General features: G+C 54.6%; 3 protein-coding genes across 7 annotated transcripts in view; 2 read left to right on the top strand and 1 right to left on the bottom strand.

Annotated features, from left to right (window-relative positions):
- The first annotated feature begins 786 nt into the window (after positions 1 to 786).
- Positions 787 to 10,879, top strand: SLC9A3R1 (SLC9A3 regulator 1). The gene is made up of 6 exons (XM_027691400.1): positions 787 to 1,225; positions 7,378 to 7,539; positions 8,316 to 8,469; positions 9,030 to 9,070; positions 9,592 to 9,690; positions 9,812 to 10,879. The coding sequence occupies exons 1-6, from the start codon at positions 806 to 808 to the stop codon at positions 9,974 to 9,976; spliced, it is 1,041 nt and encodes a 346-aa protein (XP_027547201.1). The 5' UTR covers positions 787 to 805; the 3' UTR covers positions 9,977 to 10,879.
- A 2,421-nt stretch (positions 10,880 to 13,300) lies between these two features.
- NAT9 (N-acetyltransferase 9 (putative)) lies at positions 13,301 to 16,638 on the bottom strand. The gene is made up of 6 exons (XM_027691401.1): positions 16,384 to 16,638; positions 15,580 to 15,689; positions 14,533 to 14,670; positions 14,261 to 14,320; positions 13,992 to 14,086; positions 13,301 to 13,908 (listed from the first exon to the last, which is right to left on the bottom strand). Exons 1-6 carry the CDS (start codon positions 16,458 to 16,460, stop codon positions 13,762 to 13,764), a joined length of 627 nt encoding a protein of 208 aa, XP_027547202.1. The 5' UTR covers positions 16,461 to 16,638; the 3' UTR covers positions 13,301 to 13,761.
- A 422-nt stretch (positions 16,639 to 17,060) lies between these two features.
- The window catches only part of TMEM104 (transmembrane protein 104), a 56,993-nt gene continuing 48,283 nt past the window's right edge, over positions 17,061 to 25,770 (top strand). For 2 of the 5 annotated variants that reach the window (XR_003535553.1, XM_027691396.1), the window contains exons 1-6: positions 17,061 to 17,145; positions 18,625 to 18,735; positions 20,568 to 20,689; positions 22,629 to 22,710; positions 23,625 to 23,727; positions 24,133 to 24,213. Coding sequence is in view for 4 of the 5 variants with exons in the window: in XM_027691396.1 (XP_027547197.1) it covers positions 18,691 to 18,735; positions 20,568 to 20,689; positions 22,629 to 22,710; positions 23,625 to 23,727; positions 24,133 to 24,213 (433 nt within the window). In the remaining variant the exon portion in view is untranslated. The other 3 variants (XM_027691399.1, XM_027691398.1, XM_027691397.1) reach the window with 3 other exon arrangements.

Raw genomic sequence — 25,770 nt, 5'->3', positions numbered from 1 at the left:
GAGCATCCCTCCAGCCCTCCGCCTCGGAGCAGCCCTGGGGTCGGCATCGCTCTTCGAGGACCGGGTGAGGGAATGGGGTGGACGTGCCCCTGAGAGGACAAGGTGTGCCAGCCGGGATGTGCTGCGGGCAGAGCGGGGACAACGGGGAGTGCCCCGCCGGTCTCAGGCCAGTCGGGGCTGTCCCCGGAGGGGTGGCAGAGCCGACCCGCAGAGGGGGGAGCTCAGCGGGGAGCGGGGGCTGCCGCGGCGGGCCGGATGGCTGACACGGAGAGGCAGAGGTGGCCGCGGGGGAGAGGTGGAACCCCACGGGGGAGCGGTCCAGCCCCGCTGCCGGTGGCAGGACCCCACAGGAGAGCGGTCCGGCTTCCACGCGGGAGCGATGGAACCCCACGGGGAATCGGTCCAGCTCCCACGGGAGAGCGGTTGGACCCCACGGGGGAGCGGCCGGACCCCACGGGGGAGCGGTCTGACCCCACGGGGGAGCGGCCTGGCCCCAGAGCGAGCGGTCGGACCCCACAAGGGAGCGGTCCGGCGGCGCCGCCGAGCCCGGGCCGCCCCAGCGGGGCGAGAACATATTTGCATACCCACGGGAGCAGATTTGCATAGCCACACCCCAAATATTTGCATAACCCGCCCCATCGCTCTCCTTATTTGGCGGACGTCTCCCCGTCCCGCTCTCCCATTGGCCGCCCCGCGCCCCGCGCTCCGCCCCCGTATATAGGTGGGCGGCACGGGCCGGGCCGCGCAGTTCGCTGAGCGCGGGCGGCGGGACGGGGCGGCCACAGCTCCGCCCGCTCCCCCCGCCATGAGCAGCGGCGCGGGCCCCGCCGCCCGGCTGTGCCGCCTGGAGCGCGGCCCGGACGGCTACGGCTTCCACCTGCACGGCGAGAAGGGCAAGCCGGGCCAGTTCATCCGGCTGGTGGAAGCGGGCTCGCCGGCCGAGCGCTCGGGGCTGCGGGCCGGGGACCGGCTGCTGGAGGTGGATGGCGAGAACGTGGAGCGGGAGAGCCATCAGCAGGTGGTGGAGCGGATCCGCGCCGCCGCTGGCGCCGTCAGCCTCCTCGTCGTGGACTCGACGGCCGACGAGCAGCTGTCGAAGCGGGCCGGGGCGGGTGCCGAGCCCCCGGTGGTCGGCGGGCAGGCCGCCCCCGTGCCGGTGCCGGTGCCGGCCGCCCCCGTGCCGGCGGAGCCCGCGGCGCGGGAGCCCAACGGCGGCGACCAGCGGGTAAACGGGCGGCCGGGGGGGGCTGGGGCTCGGAAAAGTTTCCGGGAAAGGGGGTGATGTCCGAGGAGGGGAGGTCGGACCTCCCGGGACCGGCCCCGTTCGTCGCCTTCCAACCCTGGAGCGAGCGCATCTACCTCGGCCTCCCGCGGGCGCTGTGTCTGGTTTCAGTCTCGATTCTTTCTCTTTTTTGCTTTGCTTTAAACACCGCTCTCCAGGAGCCTCGGGCCCTACCGCGCCCGGCTGCTTTGCCTTTTTTGTTTTAAATTAATTTTTTTTTTTTTGCTTGATGCTCTTCTCTCCCAGCCATGCCGGTGACGGGCGGGGGCAGGCGGGCACACCGGGCTGGTTGGACCCATAACTGAGCAGCCTGTTGTGTCCTGGAGCCCTTCGGCCCGTCCTGATGCTGCAGGGCCGGTAAAACGGGGTGAGGAGAGTGACAGGGTGAGCTTTGACGTGTAGCTGAGCCCAGGGCTAGGCTGAGGGTGGCTGGCACTAACCCACGCCAAAATACAACAAAAAACCTGTGGCAGAGCATGTTTTTGCGGGCTGTGACTGCAGGTGTTGCTGGCAGTCACTCCTGCCTTGAGCATGTTCGGTCTCTGCTGTGGAGTGGAAATAGTGGACCCCTTCCCGGGCTGGAGGACTCATCCTGACAGTCAGACCCCATGTACAGATACTCAGGAATGTTGGCCTTCAGTGTGTGTGGGAGTTAGCAGTTGCACAAACAAAGTGATGTAGAAAGGTGAGGAATTGAGAAATAGCTGACCTTTCCTGCTCCCAGTGGTTCCTAAGAAACACTCTGGGCAGCGGGAGATAATACTGCTTTTTATTTACCCAGCAAAGACTTGTTTGTTGTGACAACAGAGATGTGGATGGTCTTCCTGGGAAGCGGCCTCCTGGTGTCCCCAGGGTGGGGAACCTTCTGGGGAAATCTTGTGACCCGTTCCCAGAGAGATTGGTGCAAAGGAGCCTTCCCAGGGTAGACACTGAGCCCCAGGCAGACCTTGGTGCCTCGCTGAGCTGTTGTCACACAGGGTTTTGCTTAGGACCAGGTGGTTTTGAGTTGTATCTCCTGCTGGACTTCAGCCTTGTGCCATCTGCCTGTTGCCCCTGGTCAGGCTGATCCACTGCATGCACAATTCTCATCCCTGCCTGGCTAAAGCACTGCTCCAGCACCTCCACGATGGGCTTGTTCAGGTGGGAACATTCAGGCTCTGCCCTTGTGCTGCCCCTCTTGCTTGCTGTCCCCTGTGTCATCCCATGTCCCCCAGGTCTGGCCCCGTGCCGGGCTGTGGTGCTGCCCCACGCGGGGGGATCGTGCCCGTTCTCCCATATGTCACAGTGCCAGCGCTGCCTCGGGGCCAGCGAGACCGTCTGTGCTCTGCTTTCCACTCCCAGATCTCTCCACAGGCTGGGAAAGACAAAAAGAATGTACTTAATGCAGCTCAGGTGAGCCCCCTGCCAGGCTTGGGGGGCTGAGGACATGGGGATCAGAGCCCTGACATGTTGTGGGGTGGCTGCCTGCTTGCTGTGTTGGCTGGAGTGATGGAAAGGGCGTGGGAAGCTGGAGATGCCCCATAAGCTCTTGAGGGACAGCCCCTGCTGGAGATGCCTCACAGGCTTTGGGGGGACAGCCCGGGCTGGAGATTCCCCACAGACTGTTGGGGGACAGTCTTAGCTGGAGATTGCTCACAGGCCTGGGTAGCAGGCTCGGGGCACAGCCCGTGCACAGTTACTACCGGCGGTTTCTCTGTTCACAAGAGCAGGAAGCGGGTGACGTGGGGTGACATGGGGTGACATTACCGCAAGGCCCCAGGACGGTTTCTCAACAGGTATCAGCAGGAAATCTTGCGGCTGGGGACAGGGCCTGGTGGAAAAGGCAAGTGGGTTTGGAGACATCGCCCCGGCTGGGCACCCACCAAGCAGGGTGGGAAGATGCCGGGCAGGATGGGAGCCAAGCCAGAACAGGCAGAAAGGGATTTCTCTCTGGCAAGCCAGGAACACACTGTCGTGCCTGTTCTCCGGACACTGGCGGACAGCCGGTGCTGGCCACCCCATCCCCCTGCAGCCCCATCCCAGCACTCTGGGTGGGTGGGATTCCCTGGGATCACTGGGGAAGCAGGAGATTTGCATGTGTCAGAGTCCTGTTTGTTTTGTTGGGCTGGACTTGCCTTTATTTGCTTAACGAGCCTGGAGACACTTGAGAGCTGTGAGAGCTGCTTGTGGCGAGTGATCGGTGATCGTTTAACGAGTGATCGTTTAACGTCTCCCACTTTCCAGCAGAATCCATCCTCCCTCCAAACCCTGCTGGGTCTTGCATGACTGGGAACCCCCTGTGCTAGGGGGCTCAGTCACACCCCCAGCTCTCAGTGCTGGGCATGGGCTGAGGAGATTCTGAGAGGCTCATCGTGGGCTCCCTTTTCATTCCTATAAAACCTTAGGCATTCAAATCCCCCTGATGCTGGGATGGAGGTTTTGAGCCTCCCTGGGGAGCTGATACGTGCACCCCTGTCTGTGGTGCTGAGCCAGCACAGTGATAGTTTTACACCCCTGAGGCCAACCCCGCTTCCTGGGGCCCTGTGCTGTGTGTGTCCCCAGCGAGAGCTCTTACAGTTCATCCCCCCCTCCTTGTGTTTCCGGAGGCTTCAACTGTTCAGGAGTATCTTGAGAAAGTTTGATGCAAACCACACGGTGTTCGCGGGGCAGCACCAGGTGCTGCAAGCCCAGCACCCTGGCATGGGCTGGGGCTGCTTGTACCAGGGCAGGGTGTTTCCTGCCAGCCCTGGGCCTCCCTCTTGCAAATTTAGTGCTAAATTAGAGCCCTCCCTGCCAGCAAGGCTCATCCCTCCTTGTAAAATCTGGGTGAGCCTCCCAGGGCTGGGTTTTGGGGCATAACGGGGAGCATTCCCCCCTCATTGGGAGCATTGCACTGGGAGGTAGCTGATGTTTAATTAGGAAATGAATTAAATTTCCTCTCAAGGCAGCTGCATGAAAAGCAGCTCCAGTCGAACAGGACGTGACAGGGATGCTGCAAGGAGGCTGCTTTGCATCCCCTTTGTATGAAGGCCGAATGTGTGAGCCAGATTTCGGGACCCGTGTGAATTTGCTGGCCCAGGCATCCTCGAGCTGTTGTGTTTCTCTTTGAGTAACTGGGAATGCTGCTGCCGCCGATGGGCTTGATGCTGCTTGTAGGGCTGAAATTGCTGTTGCAGGGCTGGGAGGTGGGGAGTGGGTCCTGATACCTGTTCACTTGGGGTTCCTGTGATCCTGGGATTGCTGGTCCTGCCAGGGGGCTGAAGGTGCTGTGGAGGGTTGGTCCAGCAGCTCCTGGAGGGAGAAGCATATGCCCCAAATCCTGTTCCAGGTTAGGAATAGGGATGCATTGCTGCAAAGCTCCCCATGTCAAGTGGGTATCTCTGCAGACAGGTGTCCCTCTGCTACCCCTGGGTGTGGAGGAGAGGGGTGGCACGGGATGCCCGTGCGGGGGGGGGGGGGGGGGGCTGAGTCCGGCTTCCCCCGCCTCCCTCCCCGCCGGAGGTTGTAATTGCTCCTAAGGAGGCTCTGCCGGCTAATCCGTGTCCCAGCACGGCGGGAGGGCTGCTGGCCTTGGAGGAGAGGATGCAGCAGCTTAGAGAAATTAGGGGCATTTCCGCTGTCCTGCTGCCCAGCTCCACAGCCACGGGGCTTCTCTGCATCCCGGGTGTTGGCCCCAAACCCTCTCTCCTCGGGTTGTTGAGCCCGAGGGGGACTTCGGGGCTGGAAGGATGACCTACCACAGGGTGCTCGACCCGTGGATGGGCAGGATATGGCTGCTGGAGGATCGGATGCATTTGTTTTCCTCTCCGAGAGGCAGAATGGTGGCTGTCCACGGGGTTTCTGCTGGCACTGGGGATTTGGGGAGGGCACAGGCAGCCTGGCACGCTGGGCAGGAGGAGCTGCCAGCCACTGGTGGGGGGATGCTGGGGAGGCGGGTCACGGCCTGGCCGGGCTGCCCTCACACCGAGTGCTCCTGCCTTGGCCAGCTGCCTTTGAGGGATCAGTGCCTCCCTCTACCATGACCTGTCCCCCTGTCCTGAGGCACTTCGTCCACCCTGCAGGGCTTCTTCCCACCCCCTCCCAACCCCCCCAAAATTCATAGCACCAGTGCCTCAGGGAGCCCAGGCTGCCAGGGCTTTGTTGGTATGGGTGGGAGCGAAGTCCTCCCTCCTCCCATTCTCTCCCGGGAGCACTGCCAGCACCGCTTGCCGGGTGCTCCCTCCGGCTTTGTCCCGAGCTATCGGCGTGGAGCAACCCCACAGTGCTGCCAAGGGCACCGGGAGCGTGGGTGCTCCGGAGCCTGACCCCCCTGCTCGAGGTCAGGCCAGGGCAGGGCCCCAGGGAGGTGCTGCCTTCCTCTAGGCTGCACCAGGCTCCTGCCTTTTGTCCTTATTTTGGGTATTGTCTGTCCCCGTCCAATTGCTGCATGGGTGGAGGATGCTGTCGCACCCTGTGAACCTGCTGCCACCCAGGCACGGGGGGGTGGACCGAAGGGCAGCCGGGGCGAAGTCGAGGGTCACAATCCTCCACCCAGCTGGGGAATCCACAGCTGGGCTGTTGCACTGGGCATTGCCTGTGGGGCTGAGCCAAGTGGGGAGCAGGTCCTGCGTGCCAGCGCTGAGGCATCTCGGGATCACCTTCACTCCTGGCAGATGCACTGGGTGCTGCCTGCACCTCCCTTCCCGGGGCGTTGGCAAGTGGTGCTGGGGTGGTAGCTGGCCTTGACCAGGGAGGAAGGCATTGTGCAAGAAGATGAGGCTTTATCAGGGCCTTATCACAGCATTTGGCTCAGCAATTGCAAATGCGTCACCCCGGCCCGTGTGGGACCCTGTGCCACTTCAGTGCTCTCAGATGTGGGGTGTCAGCACTCCAGGACCCAGGTTTTCCTGGCTGGGAGCAAAGGGAATTTCATGGCAAGGAAGCACATGTGCTGTGCAGGGGATAAAGAGCAGCACGGGGCAGGTGTGGGAGGGGAGATTCCTGCAATGCCTCTTCCCAGTGATGCTATGGGTACCAAAGGAGAAAAAATTATCTCAGAAGAAAGATTAAATACAAAACCTCTTGGCAAGGAATATTCCAGCAGTTTGAGCAAGGCTTGGCTGCTGGGAGAGCCCAACCAAAGCCCAGGGGCTGGTGGTCAAGGCGGGATCAAACCATTTTACCTATAAATGTGTACTGGGGTCGGAGCACTTCTGTTGGTGCCACGTGCAGGTGGCTGGTTTGTGTCGCCTGCTTCCTCTGATGCTTCCCGGGCATCCCACTCCCCACTGGGTGAGCAGAGGCAGTTCCTGTGTGCCACGCTCCCGGGGGTGCTCCTGCTTCTTTCTGCTGCTCACAGGGTGGGGAGCTTAAAGGGCTCTGTGTGGGCCGGGTACATGTGGCTGCCCCTGCAGGGTTCCTCGGCGCCAGGTGCTGGTGGATCCACAGGTCAAGGTGAAACCAGGTGCAGATGAGCTGGGTGTTGCCTCCTGGAGAGTTGAACATCCCATGTCGCGCCGCCCCGGCAGAGCTGGTTTCTGTTTTGCAATCCTGGAGGGGTCACGCCGGGGCATTGAGGCGCCTCGGCTGCTGCAGCTGGATCCCAGCTGCCTGCCCAAACCCTTTGTGCCCCTTCCCTGCCGGCAGTGGCTGTGGGGTGCTCTGGGGTGGGGGATCTCACTGGTCCCATGGCTGGGTTTGCAGTGGAGGGGGGCTGCAGCTGGCAAGGGCGTGATGGAAGGGACCTGCTCTGGTGGTTGAGACCTCTCTGGCAGCCAAAGCTTCCCGAGTGGGATGGGGTGGGGTGGGGGTGCTTCCCAGCAACCTGGGCTGTGTTTCCTCCTCCACCTTCATGGCGGTTGCAATCCTGATCCCAAAAGGAAGAGCGTGGTCTGGGGACACACATAATAACATGTTTCTTCAACGTTTTGCTGCAATTAGTGTGCCCTGCACCTAATTCATTAATTAATGCCTGGGATCATGGGGTGTTTGGCACGCTGCTTCCCAGTTGAGGTATCAGTGTTTGCAGGTGGCCACACGAGGATGGTGTCCCAGGAAGATGTCGGAGGGTCCTGGTGCTTTCCCTGGGTGTTGGGGGGGTCTGAGAGCAGTTTACCCACAGGCTGTCCCCGTTGCAGGAGGAGCTGCGACCTCGGCTGTGCCACATGAAGAAGGGCCCCGAAGGCTACGGCTTCAACCTGCACAGTGACAAGAGCCGCCCGGGGCAGTATGTGCGCGCCGTCGACCCCAACTCGCCGGCCGAGGCAGCAGGGCTGGCCCCCCAGGACCGCATCATCGAGGTGTGCTGGGGTGGGCAGGGTTCTGGGGGGGGTCTCCCAAAAAACCTTGGTGCTCCCTCGCATCCCGGTGGCCGGGAGGCAGCTGCCCTTTGCCGGGAAGGTGTGTGGTGTCCTTGGCGCTGGTGGTGACTCACAATGCAGACACCCAACCTGCACCAGCCTGCCGGTCCCCACCCAGGGGTGCAGCACTGTGGAGGGTTGGGGCTGAGCACTAATTAGCTGGCTGTGGGTTAATTAGCGGTAACACTGTCCCTGGGATGCCCCTGGGGTGTGGCAGGCTGGGGACAAGGTGCATGATGGCCCCATTTTCTGCTGCCGGACATGACCAGGGTGGGGATGGGGACAGGGTTTGTGCCAGGTGGGATGACGACCCATGAGGGCAGGGACCAACCAAGCCCCAACCCTGCTGCTCACTGGGGCGTGGGGCTGCTGCCTCATTTGGGCTGAAGTTTTGGGGTCTCTGGGGACCATGAGGGCTTTGTCTCTTGCCCGTGCTGCCCATCTCCTGTGCCTGCCCTGGGTCTGTGCCCTGCCGGGCACTCCCTGCCAGCTTTGCCCATTCGATCCCGTGCTAATCACTCAGAGGAAAATCTGCTTTTAATGAGGTTTTCCTGGCTGTGCCACTAATCCCTGTGAGGCTGTAAATGCCTGCAGGGGCTGTGGGGTGGCTGTGCTGGGGTTGTGACTGGTACCAAGGCGGTACCCGGCCCCTCTGTGGAGCTCTCAAGGGATGGATGAGCCCTGGCTCCAGGGGTGATGTGGTGCCTTGCCTGCAGGTGAATGGTGTGTGCATGGAGGGCAAGCAGCACAGTGACGTGGTGGCAGCCATCAAGGCAGGTGGTGATGAGACCAGGCTGCTGGTGGTGGATGTCCTCACGGATGAGTTCTTCAAGAAGTGCAAGGTGGTGCCCTCAGAGCAGCACCTGAGAGGTGGGCTGGGGGCTGTGCTGCGGGGATGGGGGTTTGTGTCATCTCTGTCAGCTTTGTCTCACCTTGTCACCAAACCTGGGGTGCTGGGGTGCTCCCTGAGCCCTGGGAGGTGGAGGTTTATCACCCTAGGGCCAAGCAGAGTCACGTGGCTTTGGCGTCTCCTTGCCTGTCTGGGGGCCCCGTGCTGGGGTGGTGGGGCTGATGTGGTTTATGGCCCTGGGTTGCACTTTGTCAGGGTTTATGGCCTAGGGAGTGAAGAGTCATCAGCTGCCCTTTGCTCTGCTCCATGGGCCCCTCCCTGCTGTCACGGGGGTCCCCAGGAGGATGGGGAGGGGTTCTCACTGGGCTCCACATCACTGCTGCCATCATGGGGATGTGCCTGGCAGCATCTCCCTGTGCTGTGGGGTTGGCTGCAGGGGCTGGTTAGAAAACTCAGGACCTGGCCAGATCCTGGGCAGTGTTGTGTGAGCACTGGCCATGTGCAGCCTTTGATTGCCCCACATTGGTGAAGGGACAAAGCAAATACATCCTCACTTGGTGCCCATGTCCTTGTCCCACAGGTCCCTTGCCAGAACCGGTTGCCAATGGCGATATAGAGAAGGTAAGAGCTTCGTCTTGCTTCTAACCCTGTCCATGCCCATCTCCAGGCAGGGACCCTCCTGTTCAGGTGTCCCCATGGACAGAATGATGCCACCAGGGACTGCAGTGCTCCCAGGCTGCCACACAAGAGCCGGTGCCACTGGGAAGGGGACTGGGAACTGGTGTCCCCCAGGAAGGGAGTTGCTTGTGGTGCTGAGTGTAACAGAGATGGCTGCAATTGCCTGTGCCTCCTCTCTTTTTATCTCCATGGCTAGGAGCCCTTGTGGTGCTGCAGGGAAGTAGCATCCAGCCCTGCAGCCACCCTCCTCCTCTTGCTCCTGCTAAAGCCAGGGCAGTCGGACAGGGTTTAATCCTTCCCTGCTCCAGATGGGCAGCGCTGGAGTATTTATGTGCCTGGAGCTTGCAGGGGATTACGTGTGGGGAAGGACGGATTTCGTGGACCCCCGGGTGGGACTTGCAACTCCAGTGGCTGTTCTCAAGCCGCAGGGGCTGGAGCTCTCATTCCCTCCCTGTTTCCCCCAGGAAAACAGTGGAGAGCCACAGTCCAACTCGGTGTCCGAGAGCCCGTCCAGCCCCGCGCCTCTGGCCGTGTCCCCCAACTCCAGCGAGACCCACAGCGAGGTAGGGCTGGGAATGCCGGGGGGAGGCAGTGGCTGGGAAGCGGGATCTGGGATGAGCCCCCACTGTGGGGCTGTCCTGAGGGGGGACATGGTGGGGCTGACACAGCCTCTCGCCCCCCCAGCCCCACACGCAGGAAGATGACAAGCGCCACTCAGCATCCGGCTCCCTCCTGGACCTCGACATCCCACTGGCCGTGGCCAAGGAGCGGGCGCACCAGAAGCGCACCAGCAAGAGGGCACCCCAGATGGACTGGAGCAAGAAAAACGAACTGTTCAGCAACCTGTGAAGGTCCCTGGGGCAGGGCGAGGGTCTGCTGGCCCTCCCCAGCCTTGCACCCACCTCTCCTGCACCCCCCTCCTCCCTGCCACGGGCTCCTGGCGGGGATGTGGGGCTGCTCCCCACCACCCTGACCTGAGTGCTGGGGCTTGGTGACCAGTGAGCATCCCTGCAGAGGGATGTTTGGGCTAGAGAGAGACGGGGGTGCTGGGCGTGCCCCCTCTCAAGAGCCCATCCCCAGCGTGCTCCTCCAGCCCTGCCTTGAAGCCCTGCACATCCTGGTAGGCACAAGCAGGGATATTGGGAGGGATCAAGGATTTGGGGTGGCCTGATGCCCAGTTCTGATCCCTGCTGTTCCCTGGTTCTTCCCCCACCCCCAAACCCTATCTCCATTTGAGCAACCCCCCAAATTTCCCTTTAACTGCAAAACCCGAGGCTTTTAGTGACTCTTGCCAAACCCCACCTGCCCAGCCACTGACCACAGCCGGGGTGTTTGACCCCTGCCTGGCAAGCTCCGTCCACGATGACCCTGTCCCTTTGCCTCTTCTGCTGCAAGGAGGGACATGGGTGCCCAGCACAGTGAGGAGACCCCAGCACCCACCCTGCCCCTGGGGCAATTTTGGGAGAGGAGAGGGTGTCCGGAGCCAGCACAGCAAGCAATAATAGTCTCCTTTACTTCTGCACACTCCCGGAGACAGAGCCGATCAGGGTTTGAATCCGACACTGTGTAATTTAAAGGCTTCTCATAGACTTCTTTTTTTTTTTTCCAATCGCACCATTCCTTTTTTTTTTAACTGTGTTTTGTGGAAATTCTTCCTGTGGATGTTTTGTTTCTATGTGCTGCAATCAGGTGTTGTCGTACTGTTGAGCTCAAGAGAAATTCTGTTTACTGGAATAAACCTTCCTGACTTCACGTGTCTGGTTTAAGGCTAAATCCTTCCAGAGCCTGAGAGGGTGCAGGGGCTTGCTGTGCCCTGGGGCTGGGGGAAGAGGCAGGTAATGTGGGGGACACTGGGCCTGGTTTGGGTGCCCCTCAGCACCTGGTGGGGCCAGGATGGGGGGTCAGGGAGGCACCGGCTGGTCCCAGTGGGAGTTAATGCCTCAGGGTGATTAAAGGACTCTAATCCCCCAGGGAGTGCAGGGGAGTGAGGGCAGTGATGCAAAGCTCTAATCCAGGTCTGTCAACCAGGCTGGAGGGCAGCAGCTCTGTTGGGGGCAGCTCCAATTTGCCCCCAGCCCCCCTGGAGGTTTTTAGGGTGAGCCTGGGTTGCACCTGGGTTGGGGGAAAGCAGGGGGGAATCAGCTGGGAGGGGTTGTTTGTCCCTCTAAATGGATGGATCTAGCCCTGGGTGGCTCAGCAAGGCCAGGCTGGTGGCACCATGGCTGCACTGAGCACAGGGCAGGGCTGGGCCTGGTCTCTGCCCAGTGTCTTCATTTCCTCCTCTTCTGCACACTCTTGTTTTGTGCTCCAAACTCCCAGACAAGCTCCTCCACCTGAGCTGACGAGTGGTCACAGAGGTCTGCACCTCAAATGACAACCAACTGACAAGGTGAATGTGCAGGCTGCCACTTCCCCCTGGAAGCTGGGGGTGGGGGGGAGCCCATTCCAATGAGCCTCATCCTCCAAAGGTGTCCTCTGAAATAGGTGAGCTCCTGTCTTCTCTTTCCTACTTTCACCCCCTTGGAGAGCAAGCAGGACATCCCAGCCTGGCTGGGGCTACCCATGCAGGGCAGAAGTGGGGGCATCCAGTGGGTCCCAGGAGCATCTTTTGCCTCTTGGCCTGGTCGGAGCAGCCGGGCACTGGTTCCCTGTGGGAACACTGGTTGAGCCTCGCTGGGACCACCCCAGCCTGGGGGAGGGCTGAGCTCCGGGACAGACCCAACTTTGTTTTGGGTTGCCAGGCAAAGGCTTTTCCCAGCCCCTGTGGAGGCGGGAGAGCGCCGGCGTTGCCGGGGGACCGGGGATGCCAAGCTGGGCACTCGCTGGCTCCAGAGCAACCGGCTGGGCATGGGAAGCTATGACAGGATATCACTGCCCCTTTTCCCTGGCACCAGAGGTTAAGTTATTTTTCCCACCTTGTTCGGCTTTCAGGGGAGCAAATCCCAGCTCAGCTCCATCTCTCCTCCCAGTTTGGCCTGGCTCCTCTGGCACAGGGATGAAACACTCCACGGAAGGAGCACAGAGCCAGCAGTTTGCCCAGCAGGTTCTGCAAATCTTGTTCTGGAGGACAGAATCCATTCCTGCCTGCAGCAGGTGACGAAGAGCAGGAGGATTAGTAGCCCTTGTCATGGTAATCCCAGCGGGAAGTAGAGCTGCTCTTCACTTTATTACCACACAAAGCTTTCCCTACAACTAAATCCACGCTAAATACTTGTTGGTTAAAATACCGTGATACACTGTTCCCACGCTTGGCTTTAATATTAGTCACAGGAATCGTGTATTTAAATTAACTAAAATTGGAAAACTAAAACCCCCCAGGCTCTAAAAATACAAGGCACAGCAACACTAAAAATTCCACAGACTGCCAATCTCCAATATAAACATCCCTGGGCGAATCTGAAAGTTATTACCTGATCCTGCGTCATTGGAACAGATAATTTCTGGTCTAGGATTAGCCATTATGGCTGCTACTACAGTGGGAAAACACACAGGAGTCAGTTATCCTCCTCACCTTCTGTCCCCTCCTCTTAGCAAGCTTCCCCACTGTGGAGAGCATGTGTAGGGCAGGAGAGGTCAGGCTGAGTAACTGCACGGGTAAGTCTGTCCAGTGGGAGTCAGGCAAGTGCCCCTTCTTCATCCATAGGTCTCGGATCTACCGCTGCTCAGGTTGGTTAACTCCCACCTAAATATATCTGCCCCTCAGTCATAGATATTTTTCCCCCCATCCTTCTTAGTGGAGCAGCAAATGGAGCCTCCAGGCTCAGCAGAGCAAGTCCTGAGCTGCTGGAAGAAGGGAGCTGTCTCCTTTCAGTGTGTTCTCCTCTTCCTCCTTGCTTCCATCAAAGCAGCCAGGGAAAATGAAGTGCTATATCCCTTCAATGCTGGCCTGAGGTTTCCAGATCTGGAGCAGGGCCCTGAAGCTCCAGGGGGTTTGTCTCAGCAGCCTCCTGCAGCTCCTACCCCCTCCCTTGCACAGTTGTCATGGTGGGGCTCAGCTCTAGTCTTGATCAGCCAATATCAACAATTTTCATCACGTTAACTTGCCCTTTGGTTGTGCTCACCCACACCAGGGCCTCTCCCTGCCAGGACACAGCAGTACCCCCTGCAATGCACCAGACCCTGGAAGATTGGGTTCAAAGAGTCTCTGTTGTCTGTTACAAACCATAACCACACTTTGAGCAGCCAAAGCAAGCAGCTGAGCCCCCACACTGTGCTCAGGCACCTCAGAGCTTTGTCTTTTTTTTTTTATTCAAGAGTAAACAAACTGAGCTGCCAGCGTATGAGACCATGTCTGCCAAACTGATGAATCCTGCTCCAAGGGCAGTGGGAGAAGTTACTGCTTGTACAGAAATTGGTGGCACCAGGAAACAACTGCTGGTGATTTTAGGCTCTGCTGGAACGGCAGGTGAAGGTTATAGTCATTCCTAGCCAAACCTGTGAATTAGTGGCTGTTCTCCAGGTCCAAACTTCAGGCCATAATTCTGGCTGGCACAGCAAAGTGCAAAGTTGACAAGATGACAAAGTAACTGAAAACAGTCAAGTGCAAAGTTGGCTCAGCGGTGTCCTCCACACCCAGACCTTGCAACAGCGTCCAACTCCTCCCTGGAAACCCAGCCCGTGTCTGGATGTGTCTGTCAGGTCTCCAGCACCCCAACTGGCCGCTTCAGCTCAGTGTAGCTCTTCTCCTCCACGTGGTTCGTCTGTTCCAGGAGCCATCGTCTCTCCTGGTCACTGATATCCAGCTTCAGCGTCACCTCCTGGAAGAAGCTGTTCACAGCAACCTGCATCACACAGAGGGAAAGCAGCTCAGCACCAGTCATGGGGGAAACATGTTCTCTGGGTAGAAGATGAGCTGTTACTGCACCTCCTTAAAGTGAAGCTTTTTGAACATGCAGATACTGGCTTCGTTTTCCTGACCAATCTTAGCCTCAAATTTGGTGATCCCCAGGCTTCTCACTCCTGCAAAAGAAATCAGAGAAGCATTTCTATTACTAGTTTGGCTTCTATAAAAGCAGAGGACTCCAGTCTTGGGGCAGATGCATCCCTTACTACCCTGTCTGAATCACTGGGAGTATGCGCTTCTGGATCACAGGATCTATGCATTCCTGTTCCTGTGCACTGAGCCACCCTTACCATAGGCCATCATCAGCAGAGTTGCCTCCTTGCCAAACCCTCTGCCTCGGTAGCATGGCTCTGAAAGAGACAGTCACAGAGTCAGCATCCACTTATGGGAGACAAATCAGCCACACCAGACACTTTTCAGAGGAGACTGTGACCTGGACAAACAAAGGTCTCATCAGGGCTGAACAGCCACGGTAAAGCGCGAGAATAAAAAGCTGCTGTATGTAACACCTGTCTGCAGCTGGCTTTAGCCGTGGAAACAAAGCTATGAAGCAGAACTTGACCTGCAATCATAATTTCAACCTCTCCCAGGGTCGGATCCTCGGTGTTGGTGAGGAAGAGGTTCACGTCCCCCACCATGCAGGACTCCTCCTCCGCCTGCCCCGGCCACCGCGCCGCGTCCAGCACGATGAAGGTGCACTCTGGGGAAGACAAGAGAGAGGCAGCATTCTCAGGGCATGCTGAGCGTTACCCCCAAATTAATGAAGAATGAAACTAAATGCAGGTAATGGTCAGAAGAACAACAGTTTCCACACATTAACAGCGAGGAAGAGCTAATAATTGGTTTTCCCACACCAAGTGTGCCTGCTCCCAACCATAGAAATGTAAGAAATATTTGGAAAAACCCGTTGCGAGGGTGACAAAGACACCGAGACTAGAAGCGGCATGTTTTAAGGAGCGTGAAAACGTCCATCCCATGTCTGAGGTCTCCTTGCCTTGCCTTACTCAGCAGCAAGTTTGGGCAAAGAATTGTTTGGTGCACAAGAGGCTGAGACCTAGTGATTCATCTGGTCCATGTTATTACTGCTTTGAGTAAGGCTTTTAATGCTTTGAGTAAGACAAATACTCTGGATTGGGGTCTTTGCCAGCTTCAGTATTTTCCAGCTCACTATATTTCTACCAGGCTTTTATGGGCAGGGATTAGTTACCTGTAGGAGAGCCAGGGAACCAATTCAATTGCTTCAAACAGATGATTATAAAAATCATTGGATTTCTCAAGGAAAAATACAACCTCTTTCCACTTTTTTATAATGATCAGACCTGGGGAGTGCTGGCTGTGCAGGATCAGCTCAGCACATAATGCTGTGGGAAGTAATTCACTGTAATCTTTAAAAAAACTGCACAAAAAGGGCACCAACAGCCCTGGACATTCCCTAGTTCCCTGACATGGTTTATATATAACAGAAAGCCAGTTCAAAGCTGCTGTTGTAGAGGGTCTCACATCCCCTCTGGTTCGGGGGAGACTCCCAGCTCACTGTGGGTCCTTCCCAGGATGGAAAGGACCTGCTCACCATTCCCACCCTCCCTTAGAGAACATTTCAGGTGCTCACTGTCGGCATCCTCCCTCCAGCTGCGCTGCATCTCGTACTCCTGCTCCAGGCTGAGGGGCTCCGAGGCTGTCAGGCGCTGCAGCTCCTCCGACTGCATCCACTCGTGGTACCTGACAAGGGACCCAGAGCCACATCACTGCCCCAGCTGCAGCACTGCGGGTGGATCTCCACCAACAATTTGAGGATCAGGGCATAAACCAGCTCTGGAAACATCAGCCCAGCCTTTGTGGCAACTTAAAAGTGTCCACAACCTTCTCTCCCTTTTCTAACACAGGAATCAGAGCTCTCTGTGGAAATTCAGTGGCTTTGCCTGAAGAGTGCCCAATACAAACTGGGTGTTTTTGAGAGCATTGGGTCTGGTGCATTTCATCCCGAGTGAGATGATCCGGCACCTCCTGGACGCTGACAAAAACATCAATACTGGCATCTTTGAGGCTGCAGCTGTCCAGGCCAGCACTTCACAAACCTACACATCTAATGTATCAAACATCCACACATTTAAGTTTTGTGAGTTTTTTTTGCTCTTACACTGTCAGTAGGGAAAGGCATCAACGAACAGGAGAACCGCTGGTGTTCACTCACTCACAGGCAGGTATCTCCCCTTTTCCACGGGTATACCCAATGGCACAGATAAAAGTTCTCCCTTCCAGGAGAGCCGGCACAGAGCACAGCCGGGCACGGAGGGCGCACACACTGCCTTCCCGGGAGTGATTCCCAGGGGGAAGAGGCCCTGCCCTCTCTGACTACCACACTCGCTTCAGAGAGAGAAGTGAAATCAGACCGAGCAGGACACGAGCCACGTACCGGGGCACGTGTGCGGCGGTGTAGGGCACCAGCGCCACCTTCTTCCCTCGCAGCACCGTGTCCTGGTTAATCTTCATGGCCTCGGCACCAAGACAGAGCCCCAGCACCCCGCTCCGTTCTGCGGCGAGGCCGAGGGAGGGGGCAGCGCTGCCTGGAGCCTTTCGGGAGCGCAGGTCACGCCGATCCCCCACACCAGGATACCCGAGGGGACCCCGGGGGGGCTCCGGGACCGCGGGAACCGCCACCGGCCTGTCACGCGCACCTGCCACGCCGCCCTCCGAGCATGCGCAGAGCCAACACAAATTGTCTACGTCATCGCCCCGCCTCCGCATGACCCCGCCTCCATCATACCTCGCCCCGCCCCTCTCTGACTCCGCCCCCTCTTGGGCCAGCCTCTACCCCTACCCGGCCTCGCCCCTTCCCACGGCCCAATGGCTATCGGCGTGTTTACTCCGGCCCCGCCCCTGCCCCGTCCTGGACACGCCTCTGCTCTTTCCCGCCCCGCCCCTTTCCATCCTGGTCACGCCTCCTTTTAGGACCACGCCCAATCAGGCCCCGCCCCGTCACCTTCACAATCCCGCCCTTTTCTGGCCGCGCCCCCGCCTGGTCCCGCCCCTTCCCGCCACCCAATCGCAGTTCGGCGATTTCCTCTCCGCCCCGCCCCCGGCCCGCGAGCCGGTCACGTGCGCGGAAGGTTCCGGGCGTGCGCCGTGAGTGCCCCCCGCGCGGCGGGGGCGGGGCCGCCGGCACGAGCCGCCGCCGGTGAGGGAGCGGGGGCGACCCGGGGCGGGACCCGGGGGAAACGGGACTAGCGGGGCCCTCGAGGGGTCTGAGGGGCGTCCCGGGGAGAGACTGTGGGGGCGAGGGCTGGGGAGGGGCCCCGCGGGCGGGGAGAGGCCTGGGGAGGAGGGTCCCCTGTGGGGCGGGGGTGTAGCGGGCGGGGTGAGGAGGCCGCGGGCTGTGGGGGCTCTGTGGGGCGGGGGAGGTTCCCCCCGGGCAGGGCGGGTGGGCGAGCGACGTTCCGGCTGTAGGGCAGGGCCGGGGGGCTCTGGAGGCCTCGCGGGGTCCCGGGCCCTGGGGTCGGTCCACCCGGGCTGGGTGAGGGCCCTGCACGGGCTCCTGTCCCGGCCGTGCCCCGGGCTGTCTGTCAGTACACCCCTGCTCTTGCTGCTTGCTGCCTGTCTGCCAAGCTCGGCTGCTGCGTTTTGAGCCCAGGTCTGTCATAAAAGATGATGTTTGGCCTCTTCTCCTGAGGCTGGTCCAGTTATGACCATTCTGAGCTGTGCTGCCAGAGTGATTCTGTCATCCAGAGTGTGTGTGCCAGCTTACAACTGTTTGTTTTTTTAGTGGTGCTCTTACCTTGTGAAGCTCGTGCTGATGATTTGTCCCAGTTTGTGTGGCTGAGTAGGAGCACTTGTAGAAGTATAAAGCCCTTAAACAATTGTACTATGGCTAATTACTGACACTGAAACCTTTCAGGAGGCTTTGGTTCTCCCCTCCACCTTTTTTTTATATCAGAGTTTACTTTCCATAAAATAAAGAGACAATGTCTGCCTAAACTATAGATCTAAAAGTGCTAAAAACTGCTTAATGTCCCACACCAGCTCTTCCATCCTTTTAGCCGTTTTCCTTGTATTTCATTAATGTTTTCATCAACCCTAATTATCACATGAACCGGCATAAACTGGGGAAACTGTGACATTGAAACTATTCCACTTTCTTCTCTTTCCCCAAATACTTCTGCTTTGGAAACCTTGGCACATGAAAAACATCTTGGCATGTCTTTAATAGGTACCGTGTTTTAATTTGTCTGCTTATTACTGTACTTGATTTATGAGGAGAGACTGTAGGCTAGTTTTTGCTGTTTGATGTGCAGCAGGCACGTGCTTGAAAAGAGTAGTAGCTGCATGAGAAGCAGCAGTGTGAGCTCATCCTCAAGGCAGTCATTCTTCCTCTTGAGGTTTTAGTATATGAAAGAGCCCCTCTGGCTGTTTGGGGAAGGTGAAGTTTGGTCATCACGTGCTGTGAAAGGGCAGGGCCTTTTTGTTGCTTTTAAACTGGTTTAACAGGTATGAAAACTCACAGAGTGTTGGACCGAGTGGTGCTGGTGAGTGGGGTCTGTCCGAAGGGCAAGGTCCTGCTTAAGTCTCTTAAAGTGCCAGAAGACTGATGTACAAAAGCTGACTGGTGAGTTCCTCCTCTTTCCAGCAAAAATAACAAAATTTTCTGGTGTTTCCTCAGGTTAAAGGGAAGAGAAGTTGAAAACACCCTCCTGGCTGTGCTCTGGGCCTCCCCTCCGTCTCCATCATGGCAGGGGGCATCACTGACACTGGAGAGCTTTACTCTCCATATGTAAGTTCTGCTGCTTGTGGGTTTGCTCACAAGTTGTTCTTTTTTTCAAAATACTCTTCCCTCAGCGTTGTGTTTTCAGTTCCCACTTCCCCATGGGCGTAACCTCAGTGTTTCAGGAGATGATGGTGGTCAAAGGGTAGTTAAAAATGCTTAGTGTTTGTACTTAATGGAGGGGTTTTTTATATCAGAGATTACTGTAAATGAAATAAAGGGATGATGTCTGCCTAAAGTATAGATTAAAAAGTGCTTAATGTCCCACACCAACTCTTCTATCCTTTTACCCACTTTCCTTATATTTTATTACTGTTTTCCTCAATCCACAGTGTCATGTGAAGCAGCATAAACTGGAGGAACTGTGACATTGAAACTATGCCACTTTCTTCTCTTTTGTACTTTATATAAGCTTTCCCCTGAATTTCTCAAAGTTTACTTAATTGTAGCTGTTGCAGTAATTTGTTTTAAACCACTTCACTTGAAATTAGCAGTCAGGATATTTCTTTCCTGTAATGTGGTGGCTGGTGCAACTCCAGAGCCAATTACTGCTTTCCTATGTTACTGGAAATACTGGTTTTCATAGCCACAAGTCTTCATAAAATGTCAGCTTTTAAAAACAGAGTTTTGCAAACATGTTTTGGTTTTTTTTCTGAAGTGAACTCACTAGATACAGAATCAGCCCTGAAATCTGTGTGTTGGCTTTTAAATGCTTTAAAACTTTCATCCCCATGTTAAGGATTGAATTTAGGAGAACAGGATATTAGGCTGCAGAAATAGCACACAGCTGAGAAAATGGAGAACCAAGACAGTAACTGGGACGTCTGGACCCTCAAGGATTAGTGTCACCTGCTCTTATGTTGTTAAGTTGGTGTTGCATGAGTTTCCTGGAGTAATCTCAAAGGCTGTGACTGTTCCCTTTCCCTGAAGATGTCTGACCAGACTGAACTCAGGGGCATCATCCTTGTCTCTGTCTGCTTGACCAAAGTTAAGGAAAATCATCATTCTGGGAGGTTCAGCACAAGATGAATTTGCTGTGCTTATACCAGTGAAGTGCTTGCAGGGTCTCTGGGGAATAGTTCTCCTGATGTTAATTGCTCCACGCCCACAAAAGTGTGCTCAGACACAGTTCTTTACTGGCTCTCCTCTGGAGAGATTCTGACCTATATTAAAATAAAACCCCCAAAGCACAACAACTTTGTGGCAATTTTTGATCTTGAATTCAGCTAAATGCATAGCCTGGGGGGGTCCTGTCCAGGTGCAGAGTTCTCTTTTGTCCCTGGGCAGTAAAAAAGCTCATTGCCAGAGAAGATAAAATCCTTTCCCTTCAGGAAGTAAAATCCCTTCTTCAGAAGGTGCTCAGCTGCCTACTGGTAAAATGTCAAGTAGGCTTTGAATTAGAATTCTTTTTGGATATTTCCTGCTTGACTAAGAATAAAGAAGAACAAGCACTTCTGAAAGATAACTCAGGTGCACAGTTATAACTGCTTGGGTTCAGGTTGGAAAACAAGGAGAGACCCCAACTCACAGTGTAGACCTTCTGGTAGAAGGCAGTGATTTGAAAACAAACAAATAAAAAGCTTATGTGCTTTCTAACTTTAAAAGTTAGAATAGAAAGAAAAAATATTTTAAAATAATTAGGAAAAGGGAGAGGAATATCAGTTTTTCCAGAAATGTGCTGACACTCACTTTGTTCCCTTTGGTTATCAGTCCCCTCCTCTATTTCTTGCTCCCACCCTGCCCGCTCAAGGATTGCCCTCTCTGTGTGAGTCAGTGCATATGCGAGGTGTTTTGGGTGATTCCTGGCACGCTCTGATGCTGGATCATGTGGCTGGTTGCAGGTTGGCCTGGTTTACATGTTCAACCTCATCGTCGGGACAGGAGCCCTCACGATGCCAAAGGCCTTTGCGACAGCAGGGTGGCTCGTCAGCCTCATCCTCCTCATGTTCCTGGGATTTATGAGGTAGGACACGAGTGTGTGTCCCTGGGGGATTGGAGGGGGTTTCAGCTGGGTGGGGCTGTGAGGACAGCGTTGACTTTTGCTGCTTTCCTGTGCTTTGCTCCTTGAGGATTGGTCTCTGCAGTGATGTTGCCAATTTGGAGGGATGCACTTCCTGACTGCCTGCAGTATGGTGCTACATCCCATTTCCTGACTGATGGGCAAGACTTTTCCTCCAGTGCAGAGTCTTGTAGGACTTTTCTCCCAGTTTCCTTTTTTGTCCTCACTGTGGATACATTCCATGCTTGCCTCTGTCATGGATCAGTTCCCCAAACACCACTCATGTCACAGGTGACATGGGGTAATGCTTCTGCTTTGTGACTTACAGATATGATGCAGATGTGTAAGCTTTCTCTGGGCTTCTAGCAATGCTCTCACAGCTGCAAGAGTGTCAGGAAAACAAATTCCTGTATAGCCAGGCCTATCTTATCCCCTCCAGACCTTCACTACTTGAGACCTTGCAGCTGCTCTCCTGATTTTCCCCCTAGCTCACCATGAGCTCCTGCCCAGGTGCCTCCATGCTGGAGCAGCAGATGGAGCTGAAGGCTGTGGATACAGTGCTGGTGTCTGAGGAGCTATTGATAGAATTGCCATCTTCTGATGGGCTGTGAATCTCTTCTTGCTTGGTTTTAAAATAAAAATAAGAATTTTTAAAATAAAACCAAAATGCCCTCCTGCCATTTGTAAGAATGGAATTTTGAAGTCCCAGCCTTGTCAATAACCAGCTCCCTCAGCCTGAACATGCCTTTAGTTTTGAGCCAGAGCCTTTGGGATCTGTTAGGTGCTGCTAAACAGAGGAACTGTATGGTCATTACTGGCTGTAGTAATGCTTTTAGTGCCTCACCTCTGAGCTGGATGCTGTAAACTGTGGGGATTCCAGTAACTGGGAGCTTTGGAAGCAATTCCTTTTAGCTACATTAGTATAAAAGCATAAATTCAATGTATGAAGCTCAGCACGAGCAGAAAATCCTTCAAGGTCAGCAGAAGAGCACAAAGCTCCAAACCTGTGTACCAGAACTGCACTGGATTAAACTGAAAAGGTGCAGCTCAAAGGAGTACGTGCCTTGGGAGCTGCATTGCTCTGTGGCTTTTGTTCTGGTGCTTGTGACTTCCTCGTGCCCGCTGGGCACCTTCAGTGCAAGAAAAGTCTGGGCGGAAATTGCCACACAGACCTCAGCACTTTCTTTTATTCTTGCAAAACTAATCTCTCATTTGAGCTTGATAAGCGAGTCCGGCTCCTAAAGCAGTGAGAAACCACTTTAAAGCCTTAAATAAGATTGATTTGATGGGTTTTTTAAATTTATTAATATCATAGGACTGTTTTTAGCTGAGATAATGATATTCTTTCCATCAGTGGCTCTCGCTGTCTCCCTGAACAGCCTTTCCCCTGGCCTCCAGCAAAGTGTATTTGCATGCATGTGTGATCTCTCCTTCTTCTATTGCTGCTTTGCTTCTGATGCCATTTGTAAGATTATTTAAGAGACTGTAGTACCTTTGCCACAGGCCCTAATAGATGAGTTTTGGAATAGTACTGTGCTCATCCTAGGCTGTAAAAAGAGGAAGGAAACTTGCTTTCTAGCAAAGGGCAAAGTCCTTTTGCTGTCTTCAACCCACAGAAACACCAGGAAGGTGCCTTCCAAATATCTAAAGTGTCTTATTTTATCTGAAGGCGTGTTATACTTTATTGCATTTTGTGGTCTGCTTGAACACCTGAATCTCAAGAGCAGAAGGGAGCAATAAAACGAGATGAAACACTACCAAAACAGTGTGTGGGGAGCTGGCAAAAGGGTTGGTTTTGTTTGTTTTTTTGCTCCTACAAACAGATGGGAATAATTCTCCATCTCTCTTCAGTGACAGTTCTTGACTGTTATTGATGATCTCAATTGAATTCCTCTCTCTGTAGCTATATGACTACGACCTTTGTGGTGGAAGCCATGGCTGCTGCAAATGCCCAGCTGAGATGGAAGAGAATGGAAAAACGCAAGGTTTGTGTGGGGTTTAATTTTACGTTTTCTTGTGTTCTTCTATCCTGTAGGATTTGCCTGGGATTCCTCTGATTCTTTGCCATGCCTCGTTACTAACTCTAAAGAAATAAATTTCTACTGTACTTAACTTTGCCATATAAAATATGGCTGTTAGTTCCCTGTGGGGTTGCTCATTAAAGACAGGATTTTCTGCTCCTGCTTTGAAAAATCTCTTGTGCTGTTCACATTTCTTACTGATCGTGCTCTCCTTGCCCAGAAGCGCTGCTCAGTGAATGTGGAGAGGTGGCAGCCAATATATTGGTGCTATTTGGAGTGTGCTGAGGACTATAAATCCTTGCTGATCTCAGGTCATTTAACTGGGACAGGCTGGAATGTCCTTGCTGTTACTTGGGCTGTATCCCAGGGAGTGGACAGTTCTGAATTATGCCCTTCCTGTAAAGCTTACTTGTGGCTTTTCTGGATCAGAGGGAGGCGTAATTGTTTGCACTGATTTAGACCCCTGCCTGTGTTTTAGTGGGATGGAGTTAGGAGCTAGACCTGCCTGCTCTGACTAGCTGAGACTTTATATGTTTAGATTTATTTTTTTCTACCAGTTCAGCAGCGCTGCAGATCTGCCGGAAGTTTCTGACTTCCTTGTGCCACGTATCACTACAGGAGTTGGGCACTGTTGCTGTGTGCGTGACCTCAGGCTGGGACAGCAGAGCCTGTCACTCACTTCAGCCTGCTCTGCTAGTGCCCTCTTCTGCCCTCCACAGCATCCCAAAGTCTCCCTGGTGTTATCTTTGCTTGCATGTCCTGCCCTCCCTGTTTGAGACCTTCTTTTGAATGTCTGGAAGTGACCGTGACACTGGTGGTGCCGAAGCCTTTACTGTGGGTAACACATATCTCAGCAGTGGTCTGGTCTTTTCATCCAGGAGGATGATGAGGATGAAGATTCTTCCTCTGGAGTATCTGACAGTGATGTTCTCCTCCCAGATGGCTACGAGCGAGCGGAGACACGGCCTATCCTGTCAGTTCGTGAGTACCCAGTTCATGCCTTTGCTGCTCCAAGACCTTTTCTCTGCAGACAGTGTCCCAGAGAATTCCACAAGTGTGGACTCCTCTGTCCATTTCACCCTTAATTCCATGTGCTCACATCCCAAAGTCCTTAACATTTGCAAGATAAGACTCATTGAGAATTCAGTTTACCTTCTGCAGTCTGATAAAGATCTTTTCCTTCTAGGTCACTAAGATGAGAACATCTTATTTTCTAAACACTTTTAAACTAGCTTCGGTAGAGTAATTGGACCAGTGACTCTGCAGCTGTGGAGTTGTACAAACTGTCCTTCAAACTGCTGCTAGAGCTTCCCAAGTGTCCAGGTAGTTTGGCCTCTGGGTTTACTGGAGGGATTGGTTGAAACGCTTCTTTTTTCCATCGTGCAGAGAGACGTGGCTCACCCAATATCTTTGAAATCACTGAGAGGGTGGAAATGGGCCAAATGGCTTCCATGTTCTTCAATAAAGGTAAGTGATGCATATTTTCAAAAGGCCCTCCTGGACGTTATGTATATGGCTGTTGCTTAAGTTTGCAAGGTTTTTTTCAGTGTGGGTTTGCATCCTGAGTTTGTGATAATTCCACCCAAAAGTGCCATTCCGTCTCTCTGTGGACTGTGTTCATCCTCCTGTGTGATGTTTCTATGAAGTATTTATGGGCCAGGTGGGCACAGAACTAGCAAAACACTGCAGGTTATGGGCCCAGTTTCTCGAGACAGGCAAGTGTGAGTCATTGCCTTTTCTGACTGCCCTTCACCTGCCTCTGAACTGCCTCTGTCCTCTGTGATCTCCACTGTTTAAAGCAGTAAAGCCCAGCTGCAGTGTTTGCCAGTTCCATCTTGGTTGTAGCATTTGCAAATAAGACGTTCAAGCTTCCCTGAGCCCTGTATCAGTCTGAAAGAGAAAGACTTCTGGTGGGAGCTTCTGGGAATTGCCTGTGCCTGGGGAGTCATCAAGAGAGCTGCTGGGACATGAACTGCTGAAAGGGTCCCCGCTGAGCATATGACAGGCAGCTGGCTTGTGTTTCTGTTTTTAAATGCTTCTTGTATGCCAGGGAACAAACTTGTAACCGTACTGCAATACATCCCTGTCCACTGCTGTGTGCAACAGAAATGCAAATCACAATGGTAGGGATTCTGAAACCTGTAAAACAGTACAGTGAAATGCTGTGCAGAGCCAGAACATCATCAGACACCGTGGCTGTGCAGTTTTGAACCTGTCAGGCCCCATTTCTTGTGGAAAATGATGTTTTCCCTTGTTCACTGGCCACCTTGCAAAGAGGTGACGGGCTGGTTTTTTCCACTATGTTACATCAGCATTATGCCAGCGTAAGGCTGTTGCCTCTGAAGGACAGCTGGGCTTAAGGAGTGAAGATTCTATGAACTATTATTTCTTATTTTAAAGTCTAATTGGAAAAAAAACTTTTTAATTTTCATGCATGCCTCTTCTGGGCTTTTGTAGATTTAAATCACACAGGACCATCAGAATAATCCACCTTGGATCAGGCTGCCACATTTCTAGTCAGGGAAGAGAGGTGTGTCAGAAACCTCTTGTTCCTGTCTTGTCTGTAGCACTGAGTTGCTCTGACCTCAGAGAAGTTTTTCCTTGTTTGCTTTGCTACCTATAAAACACTGTGAACACTTCCCTCTCTCTTGATATTCCTCTAAGGAGTAATATTTGGAAGTGCTTTGAGGGCAATCACCATGTAGTGGGGTTTAGATGTGTTGCTGAGGACTCAGCTGTGGAGGGGTGGGGGGTCACAGGAGATGGAGTGTCCTCATAATCAAGTTCCAGGAGGCCCCTTCTTTGCATATGTTTCAAAGGGGAGCTGAAAAGGATGCCCCAAAACCAGGCAGGTGTTGGGCAAGTGCCTTCTGGACCTCTCTGGTGCTCAGACACTAGAGGGTGCTGGGAATACGTGTCCTCTCTCTGCCAGCACCAATGTAGCTTCCGAGCAAAGTGAAATAAACTGCTTAGTACTCTTAAATCTTAATCCCTCTTCTTAATGTTGCTTTAGCCACAGTTATC

This window comes from Neopelma chrysocephalum, unplaced genomic scaffold (genome assembly GCF_003984885.1).
Source record: "Neopelma chrysocephalum unplaced genomic scaffold, ASM398488v2 Primary Assembly neopelma1_84, whole genome shotgun sequence".
In the NCBI taxonomy this organism is placed as follows: domain Eukaryota; kingdom Metazoa; phylum Chordata; class Aves; order Passeriformes; family Pipridae; genus Neopelma; species Neopelma chrysocephalum.
The sequence above is the reverse complement of the archived record's forward strand: the minus strand, read 5'-3'. Positions and strand labels throughout refer to the sequence as shown.